Source organism: Camellia sinensis, chromosome 1 (genome assembly GCF_055761805.1).
Source record: "Camellia sinensis isolate YWXY chromosome 1, ASM5576180v1, whole genome shotgun sequence".
NCBI lineage: Eukaryota > Viridiplantae > Streptophyta > Magnoliopsida > Ericales > Theaceae > Camellia > Camellia sinensis.
The window spans coordinates 29,886,365-29,903,554 of record NC_138961.1 but is presented as its reverse complement, the minus strand read 5'-3'; the positions used below and the strand labels follow the sequence as shown (position 1 = coordinate 29,903,554).

The 17,190-nt window shown below is 33.0% G+C and overlaps 1 protein-coding gene across 1 annotated transcript; it reads left to right on the top strand.

Annotated features, from left to right (window-relative positions):
* The first annotated feature begins 1,359 nt into the window (after positions 1 to 1,359).
* Positions 1,360 to 7,173, top strand: LOC114318850 (glucan endo-1,3-beta-glucosidase). The gene is made up of 3 exons (XM_028265825.2): positions 1,360 to 2,802; positions 5,656 to 5,950; positions 6,959 to 7,173. The coding sequence occupies exons 1-3, from the start codon at positions 1,753 to 1,755 to the stop codon at positions 6,985 to 6,987; spliced, it is 1,374 nt and encodes a 457-aa protein (XP_028121626.2). The 5' UTR covers positions 1,360 to 1,752; the 3' UTR covers positions 6,988 to 7,173.
* The last annotated feature ends 10,017 nt before the right edge of the window (positions 7,174 to 17,190 follow it).

Below are 17,190 nucleotides of genomic sequence, written 5' to 3'. Positions count from 1 at the left end.
GTGAATATGTATCCAAATCACTGAAGCCATTAAACTACGGATAACACAAGTGAATTTCTCTGGTTGGAAGGGATTTTCTTTGGGGTTGAGTAAATTTCTCTGGGGTGGAGAGAGAAATTTCTCTGGGTTGAATCCAAAGAAATATCAACCTAGAGAAATTCATCTGGTGGAATTTTCTTTGTGATGTGTCCAGAAAAATTTAGAATTTTCTCTGTGATGTGTTCAGAGAAATTATCTGGATTGAATTTTCTCTGAATAGATGTTGAGAGACCTTAGATATCATGAAAATATTGAGTGTCCTTTATGCTATAAAATCTTAATACTAAGGACCTTAAAAAAAATTTCCCTAATCTTAAATCCCTTGCAAGCTAATCCGTTAGTTTGATTTTGGTTAAAAGTTAAATTTTAATTTTTAAATTTATTTTCAGTCATATTATTTTTTTATTTTTTTAATCAAAAAAAATTAAAAAAATAACTTTTAACAAACTTTTCAAAATAATCCTAATGCGTGGTAAATCAACCAGCCCCGTCAAAAAGAACCCGCCAAATGAATTTAGTGGGATGGGCCAACCTTTGCAAGCTACCTAATTTTTATTTAGGAATATTTTATTTTAATAATTTTTTAATTTTTTTTAATTAAAATATGAGATAAAAAAATTAATATGTTTAAGATAATTTTTTGACTTTTCATGAAAATATGTATAAAAAGTAAAGAAAAAATAAAATCTTTTTTGGTATAGGATGTTAGTTTTTTGATTTTTTAAAGTAACTTTTTGATTTTTAAACTAAAAGATTGAGATAGCATTTGGTTTACTTTTCAAAATTCAACTCTGTTTTTAAATCATGATTTAGATGAAACATGTTAATCGAACATATTTTTAAAATACAACTCAAAATTATTTTCAAAACTCATATTTTCTCTTATTATTATTATTCAATTAATCAATCATTTTTTTTTCTCATCTCTCCTCTTTCCTCTCACATTCTATATATCATTTAATTAAAAAAAATTACAAATCATTCTAAAATTATTTTCAAAACTCATAACTAAACAAAAAATTTTCTTTTTAAATTATGATTCAAAAACTCAAAATTTAAAATATAATTTCATACTCAAATCAAAATTTTAAAATTAAACCAAACTAACCCTAAATTACCAAATAAGACCTAAATACAATAATAATACCGCATATATAGTAAGCAAACACAAAAGTTTGATTGTATACAACGAAACATCGCGCTTTGATTGTATCTAATCCAAAAGAAAACAATTCACGGGTCGGGTCCCTTCCCTTCCTCCGAACCTACCTCTATCTCTTAATTTACAATACACACAAAAAAGAATAAAAAAATAAAAAAATAATCATAATATTATAAAATATAACGCGTTTATAATCTAGAATTATTGAGAACAGTTACCGCACTTTTGTGGGATGGGCAGACCTTTGCATGCTATCTATGGAACTTGTGATACAATAATAATACCACATATAGTAAAGCAAATTTAGTACACAAAAGTTTGATGCTATATACAACGAAACATGTCGATTTGACTGTATCAAATCCAAACCAAACAATTCACGGCTCCCCTTCCTTCCTCCGAAGCTACCTCTCTTCCCTCCCATTCTCAATTTAGCAATACCACACACAAAAAACACCTCCCCAACCTCTCTCCATTCCATTCCCATAAACATGTATATATAGTTATACGTACTCTCTTGTCAATTGTTTCTCCCAAAGCAGGACCTAACAATGGAGATGTCCACCAGACCATCTCCATCCCCTCTCATTCTCTTCCTCTTCTCCCTCTTCCTCCACCACTTCGCCGCCGTGTCCTCCATCGGCATCAATTATGGAACCATCGCCAACAACCTCCCACCACCGGCCCAAGTTGCGCAATTTCTCAAAGACAAAACAATAATCGATCGGGTTAAGATCTTCGACGCGAACCCAGATATCATCCGGGCTTTTGCCAACACAGGAATCTTTCTTTCTGTTACAGTCCCCAATGGCGAAATCCCCAATCTCGCTAACTTACGCAATGCTCGCAGATGGGTTAGCACCAATGTCAAACCTTTTTACCCACAAACCAAAATCAATTACATTTTAATGGGTAATGAAATTCTTCACTGGGGAGATCAAAATATGATCTCGAATCTCGTTCCCGCTATGAGATCTCTACATCGGGCTCTGGTTCGGGCCGGACTTGGAGCTATCCGGGTCACAACCCCGCACTCGCTTGGGATCCTTTTAAGCTCCGACCCACCCAGTGCAGCCAGTTTCCGACCCGGTTGGGACCGGGCCGTACTAGCCCCGATGCTTCAGTTCCTCAGACAAACAAAATCACCGTTTATGGTCAACCCATACCCATATTTTTCATGGGCCCCGAAAAACAATCAGTTCACCCTCTTCCACCGTAACCGCGGCGTTCGTGACCGGTTCACCGGGAAGACCTACTTCAACATGTATGATTTATTGTTGGATGCTGTATTTTCGTCGATGAAGAAGCTGGGTTATGGTGATGTTGAGATAGCTGTGGGTGAGGTGGGTTGGCCGTCGATGGGTGACCCGGGTATGACCCAATGTACGGTGGAGAATGCACAGTGGCATAATATGAATATTCTAATGGAGTCTCGTTCCGGGGCCGGAACCCCGTTGATGCCTCACCGGAAATTGGAGACCTATATTTTCGCTCTGTTTAATGAGAATTTGAAGCCCGGTTCGGCTGCAGAGAGGAATTTAGGGCTTTTCAGGCCCGACTTTTCGCCCGTGTATGATATGGGGATTATGCGAGGAGGACAGGTACCTTATGTTATGCAAAACAAAAATAAAAACAAAAATATAAATATTGATAATATTAGTGAGGAAAAACAAAAATGATTTGGACCACTAAACAAAGACCTGTAATGCATCTTTAATTTGCCTTTTTCTTCTCACTTTTTTGTCTTTTACTTTACTGTTTTTTTTTTTTTTTTTTTAATGGTTGGACAGCTCATTAGAGCTGCACTGTTGCAGCTCTAATTAGAGCTCCGGAGCATGACCCGAGGAAAAATTACGGATACATTCCTCTATGAGTATTAATAATGATGGAATTGTTTTATCTTCTTATTATATTTTACTTATTAATTTACGTATAAATACTATATTGATTTAATGGATTTCAACAGTCATTTTCTAAGGATGCATTATTTAGATGTGAAATGGTAAAAGAATTATAATTATTAAAGTATTATTGCATATAAAAGAAGTTTTTTTTTTTAATTCATATTATTTGATAAATTAATTATGTCAAACATAAAAATTTTAAAGTATAATGAGAGAAATTAATATCTATTCCAATTTCTTTCTATAATAAGTGCGTAAAAAATTGCAATAAAATTGTGCCATTAAAAAAAAAAAACTTTAATAAATTATCAAATATTTTTTAAAATATTGTGAGACCTCATAATATTGTTATAAAAAAGTCAAAAAGTCATTATCTTATTTAAGTTATATTATTTTATTTAAGTCACATCATCTCTCTACCACATCACTTCAAACTAAAACCATATTTCACAAAAAATTAAAAAATATATTTATTTAAATCATACCACACTACCCTTTAATATCTTGGTATGAATGAACCTGAAAAGGTTTGGCGTTTGCGTGCGAATTAAGCAATATCAACAGCAAAAAGCAATAGCAATGTACCATGTAATTGGATTTTTTGATAGCTTTCTATTTATTTTTTATTTTTTATTTTAAGAAAATACTTGATGGCTAGAATAGTTGTTTTTGAAGCTGAGCGATAAATGCTAGAAATTTATTATTTAAGTCTCACATTTTATTTTAATTTGTAAGAAAAATTATTATTTTGTATAAAATTAAATAATTTGTAAAATTTATTAATTTTCATAACATTAATCTTATTGTGCTGGTTAACATAGGTGATTAGAAATGTTAAGCAAACTAAATTATCTAACAATAAAGGGTTTGTTCTTGAATATCTTAAGAGCAGTGGTAAAAAAATTTATAATACTTCCATTACAAAAAATCCTATAATTATTTTAAAGTTATTAACAAGTGCAATTAGAATATTCATTAATAAAATCTAATTTAAAATGTCATTTGATTATCAATACATTAATTTAAGATGTGGAAGGTTAATTCAGTAGTTGTTTGGATGGAGATTTTAACAACAATGTTAGGTGACTTGAATTTTCTTGGCTCGAATGGCTTGAATCTCTCGAAACGACGTCGTTTTGAGTGTAAAACGATGTCGTTTTGATATATTCGAACCATCCGAACCACACAAATTTAGGTCACTAAACATTTTTCAGATTCTAAATGGTCTTTTGAAACTTAAGAAATCCTTCCACCTAAAATATACTTACTTGGTTAGATTTTTGAAATAGACTTGTGCTAAAAGTGAAATCTCTCCTATCTGAAAAAATGAAAAAGAAAAAAGAAGTGAAATCTCTGAAAGTACAGTCAATGAGTTATAGCTCACACTTTTCATGATTATATTAATACATTAATAGTGTGTTTGGTCGAGGGATTTGGGGATGAATTTAGAAAGAAAAATGAAAAAGGTGTGTAAAATTAGGTGAAACGTAGGTATATTTTATTTACATTTCACCTACGTTTTATCTTTTTCTTTCCAAATCCTTCCTCAAATCTCCAACCAAACACAGCGTAATAAATACCTTAACATAGCATTGGGGTTCAGTCATTTCAAGATTCCCCACATCACAAAGTGTGTGTTTATCATTTTTTCCTCTTTACTTAAATCTTGCCTTACTTTTCTTGTTAGGTTTTGAAATTCTTGCATCCACTAAGCACTTTCGTGTGCCACATAGTTACATTTTTATTCTGTTTCTAAAATCTTTCATCGTATTTTAATACACTTCAAATAGTTAGGGTCAAAAGAAGACTAGATGCCCCATTCACATTAATCACACCCCTACGTTCAAAAAAAATCATACCCCATTAATAAGACACAATGATCTTGTACTTTCAAATCGGTAAAGAAAAAACATACTATTTCCGTAAAATATTTATATCAAATTTTGCATGAAAATGATTTGATAATATTATTTGTGTAATTAAATGGGTAAGAAAAATATTATTTCACAATAATGTTTATATCAATTTTTGACCAGAATGATGTGATAATATTATTTGTGTAATTAAATGCATTTCAACGAGTTTTTTGTTTTAAAGTGATAGTGTCATTATGTATAAATTTTCTATTGCTATATAACCCACTCAATGGATAATGCTATACAAACATATTTTTGTATAGAAATTTCATACAAAATATCATAATTTTTTATTTATTTTTTTAAATCTTATCATTTCAAACTAAAATACCATTAATTGTTACAACATTGAGTACAAAATTTTTGTTTGAAAATTATTGTTCTTTCGAACTTTTTGCTTGAATACATTTTTAAGTACTTGATTATGTAAAACTCAAAATGTACAAGAATCTTTAAACATGAATAATAATTTAATAATTAAGAGCACATTAATAAGACAAGAATAAAAATATATGAAAAAAAAAAAATTATTATGTGAATAACTATTTCAAATTGGCTTCTATTTTTGAAAATATTTCATAAAGTGACTATACTTGGTTTTTTATTTTTTTATTTTAACTATTGCAAATAACAGGCTGGTGGTGGTGTTGGGAGGCCTAGGCCCGTGCCCGTGCCCGTGCCCGTGGCTGGAAAACAGTGGTGCGTGCCGAAAGTAGGGGCGAGTGACGCGGCGTTGCAGGCAAACATCGACTGGTTGTGCGGCAATGGAGTCGATTGCCGAGCCATTCAAGTTGGTGGACAGTGCTTCAACCCTAACACGGTTAGGTCTCATGCAGCTTACGTAATGAATGCTTACTACCAGGCCAAGGGTCACCAGAGTGTTAACTGCGACTTCTCTGGCACCGGTGTTGTTGCCTCCTCTAACCCAAGTATGAAATTTCTCATTCTCTCTCCTCCTCTCTCCTCTCCCACATTTATAAAATTGTAACTCAATATTATAATATTATTCATTTTAAAAAGAATGAATTATAATAACTTGTCCATAAAAAATATTCTTAAAAAAATATATATATTATTTATTGCAAGTACTGTCATACAAGTGCCCGTTAAAAAAAAAAAAAATCGGGTAAGGATTTTTTGCAGTGGCTGAAGGTGCTTCACTTTAACAATTTCAATCATTCATTTTATTAGACTATGTATGTAAATAATTCGTGAAAAAATAAAATTAACTCAATAATTATACTCGCATAATTTTATCTTTAAAAAAATAACGGCACTACAAAATGATGAGTGTAGATTCTTAATGTCCGACCATGAATGGGCCCACAGACCCAACAATTTACATTGAAAGTGACCTGGAATTGAAAACCCAGGTCCACGACTGAGGCCTGGTGGAGCCCAACTTTGATAGAAAATACCTATCCTTTGGAGCCCAACTCATTGCTATCCAAAATCATTAGAGCCCAGTCATGATATTCCGGCCCAATTTCTTTAATCTCTCAGCTTGGGTCTCCCAACAGAATTACTTTGTTTTTTAATTAAAAAAAAAAACTTAAAAAATTGAAATTGTACAAAAGTAACCAAAATGAAATCTTTCATGCATCAAATAAAGCATATTAGATTATTCACTTGATAAAGGCTGTGATCTGACACAATGACAAGGGTTATTTGCACTCAGTAGTCTCGCTACAAAAAAAAAGAAAAAAGAAAAAAGAAAAAAAAAGAAAGAGAGATTGTTGTGTTTCTTCCATCTCTTTTAGACTACAATATCAGAAATCTTTATGCACTAAATAGGATGTTTAGAAGGATCCAATAAATCTTTTAAAATGTGGAGTCAATTAACAACAATGCCCTCCCTCTTCTTGACATTCTTTGTACAAGCATATATATTCATTTTAAAAAAATAATTTTTAATTTTTTTTTTAATGTGAGTGCAGGTTATGGTACCTGTAAATATATCGCTTGAGATTGGATCATACCGGAAGTAGAAAAAAGAATACAAAGGCTGCATGGGGGTTACGCATTAATTTAATTTTTTGTTTCCTTGAAAAGTTTGCATTGTAACTAATGTGAAGGTGTTTTCACTAACTAATTTACTTCCCACTGCCCATATGATGGTGCAATTTAAACTTAATGTTACCCATTTTTTTTTGGTTATGGTGTGATGTTTACAATGCATGTTCAATCATAATTCCTATAAGATATGTGACACGTCCTTATGAAGAGACATATATAGATTGTGTGAATATGATGTACACACATTAATACATACAAAATAACAATAATAAAGATAATGGGATGACTGGACTTAAATTCATCACATTTTGTAATCAAAACTCTAATCTTATGTTAGAATTTAGAGTTATCTAACTTTAAAATGATTAAGAACATGGTTAATACTTTTTTTTTTTTTTTTGCAGCCAAAGGATATAAGCACTAGAGCTAAGTTCAAATTTAATACAGAATATGTCTTAATTATATCAATTATCAAATGTCAAAAGGTCCAATAGTATGATTCATAGTTGCAAAATTTTTATTGCCACAATTATTTTGTATAAATATATAAATGTTTTCCTTAAAAATATTAACTAGCTTTTCAAAAACCTTGTTTGGGAACATATTATTTTACTAATTTTTTTTTTTGTTTTTTGACTAAAATATGAGGTAAAAAAATTAGTTATGTTTATGTTTGGAATGACATTTTATTTTTTACGAAAAGATGTGCAAAAAGTAGAGAGAAAAGTGAATCGTTGACTTTTTTGGGAGCTTTTTGGCTACTTTAGCCGCAAAAGATAAAATAGGCTATTTTAGTCACAACAAACAAAACATCACATTCAACCCATAATCATTACATTATTCTCTCACAAAAAAAGTCAAAAAAGCCAAATAACCCTTCCTAAACCAAACTTTTTAGTCCAGGCTAAAATAGGCAAAAAAGTCAAAAAGTCAAAAAGCCAGCCCACTTCCCAAACGAAGTGTAAGTTATAATCTTTTTGGTTTTTTTAGGATTCGTTTGGCATGAATGTTTGGGTTGGGTTGGGTTGGGTTAGACTATTTTAGCCACAAAAAGATAAAATAGACTAAAAAGTCAATAAGATAAAATGTCACATTCAAACCATAATCATTTTATTTTTTCTCTTATAAAAGTCAAAAAAGTCAAAAAGCTCATATCAAACGAGACTTTTTAGCTCAAGCTAAAATAACCAAAAAGTCAAAAAATCAAAAACCTAACCCACATCCCAAACGAAGGCTTAGTAACTTTTTAACTTTTAAGCTAAAACATGTGTATCCCAAACGACGCCTAAGAGTATGCATGTCAAGAGAAGTTGTTTCTTCTAATATTTTTTAAAATTTTATTTTATGGATAGTTAAGACTAATTTAAAAGGATAAAGCTAAGCAAACAAAATTTTACACAGAGAATTTATGATGTCTATTTCTGTGTTTCTTTTATTTTTAGTTAAAATATATCCATCATTATTACTCAAAATTACAAAATATCTGCCACATCATATATGACTTTTACGTATAAAAATAATGTTTATAAATTATAGTTTAAAATATTGACATAAATTAGGGCTTTTCACGTTGGCTGTGAAATTTCATCATATCTTGAGATTGACATTGTAACCGTGAACCGTTTTTGATTGCCCTAAACACCGGCATTTGGCACTGGTGATGGCTGGGTGATGATTGAGTATGGTTATGAGGTTCACTCGTTTGGTTTCAAATGCAACACACATTAATGATTAACAATGAACCTCAATTAATAATATATCAGCTAACTTTGGTGCTTGAGGTTGATTTATTAACCTAATATTTATTAAGATTATGATAAGTTATTTGGTGGTCATGGAACATGTCAAGTCGTATCCCATGAATGTTGTGTCGTATCCCATGAATGTTGTGATTGGTAGAGAGAGTATGATCTATGATTTTGCGTTGGATATAGGAGAACAATAGAGGACGGGACATTTACTGATTGGTGGTATGCATTGTTAGATGATGCCCCTGGATCACCTAATAAATTTTCTAAAATTAGGTTGAAAAAAATATTTGTTTAAGCTTTTTGAGATAATATATAGTTATTAAATACCTAACTAATAACCTAATCATAATATTAACTCAGTCAGGTCCATCAGAGAATCTTGCAGAGTTGCACCTAACTATTAAAGTCCGCATTGCAATCCTGTTATGTTTATGCATGGATATGAAATTAATACCTGATTAAAAGAAGAAAATATAATAAATAGAAAAAAAATTAAAATATATATATAGTAACAGAGAAATTATAAATATTTTAAAAATTATATCAACTTGAACATTTAACTAGTATGAAAAAGTTTCACTCACAGTCACAATCATATAACAAATATAAAAAAAATAAAAAAATATGTATATATATCAACATGTAATAAATAGAGATAATTGAATTTGGATACAAAATTTTAAATTAAACTTGGTGGTATGTAAACCACACGCAAAATAGATTTAATTTACACATTTTAAATTATGAGTATTTTTTTTGAGTTTTTTTAAAATAATGCTAGAAACACAGTCTTTAGAGCAAATAAATAATTTATCTCACATTTGTGTGATAATTATGTGTTCGTAGATTTTTTATTTTTTTATTTTTTTTATACATGACATCGTATATACCATATTGGCCCATTAACGTAGTCATGCATTATTGTGACAATGACACAATTTTTTTTATGGAAAATGATTTGTCCCTCTAAAAAAGTCCCCCCTAATCCTCCTAATGCCCAAAACGATGTCGTTTTGGGTAAATTTTTTTTTTTTTGCCTTGGTTTGAAATTTAGGGAGATTAAGAGGTCAAAAATTAGGGAATGTAGTATGACCCTTTTTTTATTTACTTAGATGGGGCACACAATTTTTGTTCAACACAACAAAAATATCTCCAAACTTTTAATTCAAGAAAAAAAAAAAAAAATCCCAAATAGACAGTAATACGACAGAATTTATTAGTTTGGTCTGAGGTGGTGGACCCTCCTCTTCAAGAGTAATTGCTTTTAGTTGAGTTGGGTTGGTCTTCAGAAAGAGCTCGTGGAATTTCTTATCTTGTGATAATGATTAAAGCTCATGGTGCCTTTGGAAGGAAACAACTTTATTGTCAAGACTCTTATGAGTTGTCAAAATGAACCCTATCCCATCTCTCTTCACTGGGTGGGCATGTTCCGGATTGAATTGGATTAAAATAAAATTAAGATTAATTCATTATTTATGATTCTTGAAAAATTAAAATTAATTCAATTCGTTTAAATTATGAAACCAATCTGAACCAATCTATTTAAATACGGATTGGATCGATTTAGGACCACGAATTCACATAATTAAATAACAAAAATATATATAACGCTTTAATTTCATAAAAATATAAACATAGCGCTATATTAGTTCCACAATAGTAACATATATTTCTATAATGGTGACATACTGTTCTAGAATTTAAACAACTATAAGAAAATTAGTTTCACCATAAGTATTTAGGCCATTACAAATTAAAACTAAAAACTAACAAACAAAAATAATAAAATAAGATATTATATGGCTTTAGGTTTGAGTTTAGATTTTATGTAGAATAAGAGAAGATACTATGGGGGAGGATGTATAATAAAAATATACACTATTTGTATACGGTCCGGATCGGTTCCAATCCGGAACCGTGGGGTTCAATTCGGAACCAATCCGTGTATTACGGATTTTTAAATCTTCAATTCGGAACAGAACCGCGGATTCAAAAACCCAATCCAAACCTATCGGATTGGACTAGACTTGATTGGATTATGGATTCTATGGATTCCTTACTCGGCCATTCACTCTCGAAATCTCAAAAAAAAGAAAGAAAAAATAATAAATAAATAAAATAAAAATAAAAATTCACAGAAAACCCGAATTCATATAATATTGTTAAGAGAAAGTCTAAAAATATATAATTAGGAAATGATCCTATTAATGACAATTTTAAGAATTTTTATAAAGAACAGAAAATGTTAAAATATTTACAATACACATTTCATATATATCATAACACTTTTATATGTTTTTAAATATTTTTTTATATACATTTCAATACACTTTTTTTTTTTGGGGTACATTTTCAACGCTAACAACTTTAAAGGATGTTTTAACATTTTTCTTAAGAAAATAATCCATAAACAAAACTATGATATAAAAAAAAATTGCTCAAAATGATGTGACCGTGGCAGTTTTGATAATTCTAACTACAATAGTAGGATAATTTTTTCCATAAAAAAAAATGAAAGCTTTTTTAGTAAATCCATTATCTAAGAGTGTTGTTCCATAAAACCCATAGTGTTTTATAATATTCCATTAGGTCCATTTCATACAAAAAGACCAAAAAAACCCTCAAAAGAACACGCGCCTCTCTCTCTCTCTCTTTGAATCTAATAACCGTCTCTCTTCCCCTCTCTATTCGTGCGCAGGAAATCACGCACAGTACCTCTACAGTCCAGAAATCCAAAACCATATTCCACATCGCCTCAATGCCCAGAAGACTGTATTCCTTCCATCGTTGCATCGTCGCATCGTCTCATCATCTTCTCCGTCGTCCCTACGCCGAGAAGACTGTCTTCGTTCCATCGTCACATCGTCTCATCATCTTTTTCGTCATTCATACGCCTAGAAAACTGTATATGTTCCTTCGTCGCATCGTCCCTTCGTCTCAACATCTTTGTCGTCGAAATGGGCAAAAAACGTAAACATTCTACTCATTCGTGTATTTAAACCCTAAACCTCTTTATCAACAACCAATATTGTGAACTTCTACAAATATCCCCTTTTCCTATGCATACAATATATAGGAGTCCATATTGTTCATACCCTAACATTTATTCTGAACCCCTCAATCGTAATCCCTAATTTTATTGATTTTTGCAGTAAAAAACATTACAGTTGTCATTACATTGTGTTCACAACTGTGAACATTCGAAAATATTTTGGTTGTAGTTGTTGTTATTGAAAGCTGTGAACATTCACATTGATTGAAAATGGTTTGATAATCAACTTATTCCAGATGTTATTCGGTTGTTATTCAATGCTGTAAACATTCACATGGTTTCAAAAATGTTTTGGCCAATTTTGTTTTGTTGCTGTTGATAAAAGATGTGAACACTCACATTGAGTTAAAATGTTTGGATAATCAGGTATTAATGGTGTCATTGTTGTATGCTGTGAAAATTCACATGCATTGACACTCTTTGGCCAATTCTGTTATTGTTCTTGTTGTTGAAAGATGTGAACATTCACATTGCCTGAAAATTTTAGGACAATCAGATATTATTGGTTTATTTTGTTCTAGGCTGTGAACATTCGCATTGTCTGAAAATTTTAGGAGATTCAGATATTATTGGTGCTGTTGTTCTATGCTGTCAACATTCACATTGCCTGGAAATTTTAGGAGAGTCAGATATTATTGGTGCTGTTGTTCTAGGCTGTGAACATTCACATTGCCTGAAAGTTTTGGTTCAATCAGATATTATTGGTGTTTTTGCTCTAGGCTGTGAACATTCACATTGTCTGAAAATTTTAGGTGAGTCAGATATTATTGGTGCTGTTGTTCTATGCTGTGAACATTCACATTGCCTGGAAATTTTGGGATAGTCAGATATTGTTGGTGCTGTAGTTCTGGCTGTGAACATTCACATTGCCTGAAAATTTTAGGAGAGTCAGATATTATTGGTGCTGTTGTTTTATGCTGTGAACATTCACATTACCTAAAAATTTTAGGACAATCAGATATTATTGGTTCTGTTCTTCTATGCTGTGAACATTTACACTGCCTGAAAATTTTAGGACAATCAGATATTATTGGTGCTGTTGTTCTATGCTATGAACATTCACATGGATTGAAAAATATTGGGCCAATGAATAGGGATATTTAGATTCTTTTCCCCCTATTGTGAATGTTTGCCGTGTTGGTATTGTTGATTGTTAATGGTGATCCAATACGTTGATCCATCATTTTATATGTTTGTGTTAACATCCACATGTTCTTCAATGGTGTTCATGGTTGTATAAAAATACATTGTTTTCCACACACTGACACAATATGTACATTGTGTTTATGCTGACATAGTCAACATACATATTCATGTACAGATGTGAATGTTCACAACCACACACCAACTCTGGTGATTCACACCCACGCACACAACTGTGAACATGCACATCAGTGGAAATGCTGTGAATGTTCACATCTATTCCACTATGCTAATCACATGAGCCTTCACTTAATTTTTTTTAAATGCTCCATTTTGCAGATGTCGCACAAAAGAAAACCGCAAAGAGAAAAAAAGATGAATACCATGCGAAGGAAGAAACCCTACAAACAAATACTTGCACCAATGTCGACATGCGCCATCTGAACTACAGATCTAATATGACCGGACTGGTCAAATTAATGAAAACCACCAAGTTCACACAAGCACAGCTTCGGTGCCTTCAACAAACACCTTTTTGGAATTTGTTTGATGCATTGAAAAACAATCAGATCGACCTTGACAAATGCATGAAGTATGATGATGTTGTTGTACATGTACTACAAATGTACAAAGCTTCAAAAGATGCCTTCTACATTGGGGAAAAGAAGATGAACATACACAACAGCGACATCAAGCTGATTTTTGGTGTGGACTGTGGCAGCAAGCCGATGGACATATCATATGGTGCGAAACCAAAGACTGGCATTGTAAACAAAAGATGCAAAAACTTCAGCCGGTTGACTTCAAAATGGATACGCACCCTTTTGACCGAGGCATTGAAAGGCAAAAAGAAAGATGACAACAAAGAAGTTGCCCGACTAGTGTGTATGTATGCTTGCCAAAAGCTTTTTTTCTCAACAAGTGGAGAGACAATAGGATGTAGCTACTACGCACATATGGTCCCATTGGAAAACATGCAGGAATATGATTGGGTCAAGCAAATTAGGACAACGTTGACATCGTTTATTTCCCAAAATGACAAAAATCCAGCAAAAGTCACCGGCTGTGTCATGTTATTGATGGTAAGTACCCATGTTGTCAAATAATAACATTCACATGTCCTCCAGTGTTGTTCATCTAAGCCAACTGTGAACATTGACATCTGTACCACTGATGTGAATGTCCATAGGCAATTATATTTCACAGATGTGAATGTTCACATCTGAATCACTGATACGAATGTTCACATTCACTCATAATATACTACTGTGAATGTTCACAACAGTGCCACTGATGTGAATGTTCACATCTGAATCACTGATGCGAATGTCTACATTCACTCATAATATACTACTGTGAATGTTCACAACACTGCTCCATAGGCAATTATGTTTCACAAATGTGAATGTTCACATCTGAAGCACTGATGTGAATGATCACATTCACTCATAACATACTACTGTGCATGTTCACAACAGTGCCACATCACTTATGTTTCACAGATGTGAATGTTCACATCTGAACCACTGATGTGAATGATGACATTCACTCATAACATACTACTGTGAATGTTCACAACGGTGCCACATCATTTACGTTTCACAAATGTGAATGTTCACATCTGAACCACTGATGTGAATGTTCACATTCAATGATAATGTACTACTGGGATGTTCACAACAGTGCCGCTGTGATTAATATTCACATATGTTACCATTACTATGCAAATGCTAAATAACAATATGTGTTCCTTGTTTTATTGAAGTACTGGTTGTGTGAGCACACAACCATTCTATAACCTCACAAACCTAATGCTTTTCCTCGCTGTGTGAAGTGGGATCTGACTGCTTTACAGAAGAAGATGAAAACCACCTCTTTAACTAATTTGGGTTTTAATGAGGTAGGGCCTTCAACTACTGATCAAAACATTCACGTTATAACACCACCCAAATATATACGTTAAGTAACATATTTTTTTCATTTTTAGGTTAATGTCGGTGAACTCTTTGCAATTCCAACAAAATTACAAAAGTTCAAGCGTAAAACATTGAAGGTGGAGCCTGAAATTTATGAACCAGCCACAACATCTCCCAACCTTTCTGACATCAAGGGAGAATAACACAATGGCAGCAACTCCCACTTTTCTGGGGATGGGGTAGAGCTAAAGGACAGTAATGAGGACATTCACATTCCATTTAGCAGCTAACATTATGACAGAGCTATTGTAATACCAAACACAAACCAACCTAATATCATTGATGTGCTTATCGAAAAAAATCGGAAGGCTTGGGGCGTCATAAGGCAATGGGAAGCAAAGTACAAACACCTTCAATTTTCATGGGAGTTAAGGGCAAGAATCATAGCTGATCTTGAACATAAATTGTTCAACCAGTCCAGCCCGCCCAACGTGAATATCGAAATAAAGAAGTGCATGGAGCAGAAGGTTAAAGAAATCAAACGCTTAACGCAGCTGGTCATCGACTTAGAATGCGATGAAACAATTCTTCAGGATCTTTACGATGACCAGTCAATCCACATTGTCACACAGGCTGTGGCAGAAAAGCAACCCCCTAGCCCAATGCAACACAATATCAGCCCACCTTCTAGGGTCAAGCGTATAAAAGAAAAAGATCGCAAAGAACATCGCTTGCCTGACTTCCAGTACCCAGACTTACCTGGCCAAAAACAGCCCCATCCAGTCGAAATGGTTGAAGATGTGGAGAAACACCCACCAGCGAAGCAACCAAAAAAATTATCCTTGACCAACAAGTTCAAAGTCTGGAGCAAGATGTCCAAACAAGACAAACAAAAGGTCCAAGCTTTACAAAAAAGTGGAGGCGATGAGTAAGTGACTGTACAAACATCTAATGTTAACATTCACATTTTGTAATAGTCTATATTCATCACTGTGTTTAATTTTTTTGGTTTGTTTAGATCTGTACAATGTAAATATTCACATTGATTTGTTCATAATGCACAGGCTACTGGTGTGGAAAGGAGATTCAAGGGCTACACATGTGTATTTTGATGACATTGTCAACCTTATCAAGGAGGAATCAATACACAGTAATGTATGCCATTACAAACATAATTCACTCTTCATGCATAGGCACACACAGACACACACACATACTCACAGCCACAAAATCTATATAATATGACCCCATGTTTGTGCAGCTCATAGATGCATATGCTAAACTGTTGCATGAACAACAAGAGGTGGTCAACCCAATTTCGGATGAAGCCTCATTCATGTTCACGAGCATGTGTTTGGTAAAATCTATCATTCCATTATTTGTAATGTGAATGTGAAACTTCACAGTCCATTAATTATTTGTCAAATGTGTACAGAAAGTGATACGAGAGTACCACCCTCGCAAAAAGAGTAAACACATTGATGCACAAGTCAAAAACTACCAAGGAGAGAGATACTTACTATTCTCATTGCATCATGAGTACCACTGGACGATAGTTGTGTATGATGCTAAAGACAATTTGTGGAGGCATTACAACTCATTGCGCCCAAGAACAAGCATACATGACCCGCATATCGACCAAGCACAGGAAGTTGTAAGGGCTATTTTTGAACACAAACATGACTTGTTCTCATACATTAAATGACTGTACACACACATATGTTTGTTGGTGCCTAATTTGAAATTCCATACACAGAGGAAGTACATTGAGCATGTTGTGAGTGTTATTGGCGAGTCATCACCGCTATACACTAAGTTAGCAGGCCAAAATCCAGCACAACCAATCAAAAGTGTTGATGTCTGTCCTCAGCAAGGTGACGACTCGTAAGCCTCACTATATTTTTTTTAAATCCTCCATAACCATTATGCAAATATACATGTCAACTGCTAATCAAAACCATTTCGCATTTATAGAGTGGACTGCGGACCTGCAGTATGTTACATCATGCGGGCGCACATATACCATGAAGAAATTGTGGGCAGCCTCAGTAGTTCAGAATGGTATGGACTACGAGATTTGTTAGTGCATAGTTTTTTGAATTATAAGAAATCAGAGCTTCATTAAAACCTATAGGTGGGGGGTGTCCACCTACAAACTAACCAACAGTCGATTTGAATGTTAATATGGAATGCGTTGATATTTTGACACAACAACTGATTGTAAAACAGTGATACAACATCTGTTAATGGGAAAAAGCCAGCTGCGAATTTTGAACTACTTTTGGTGTTGT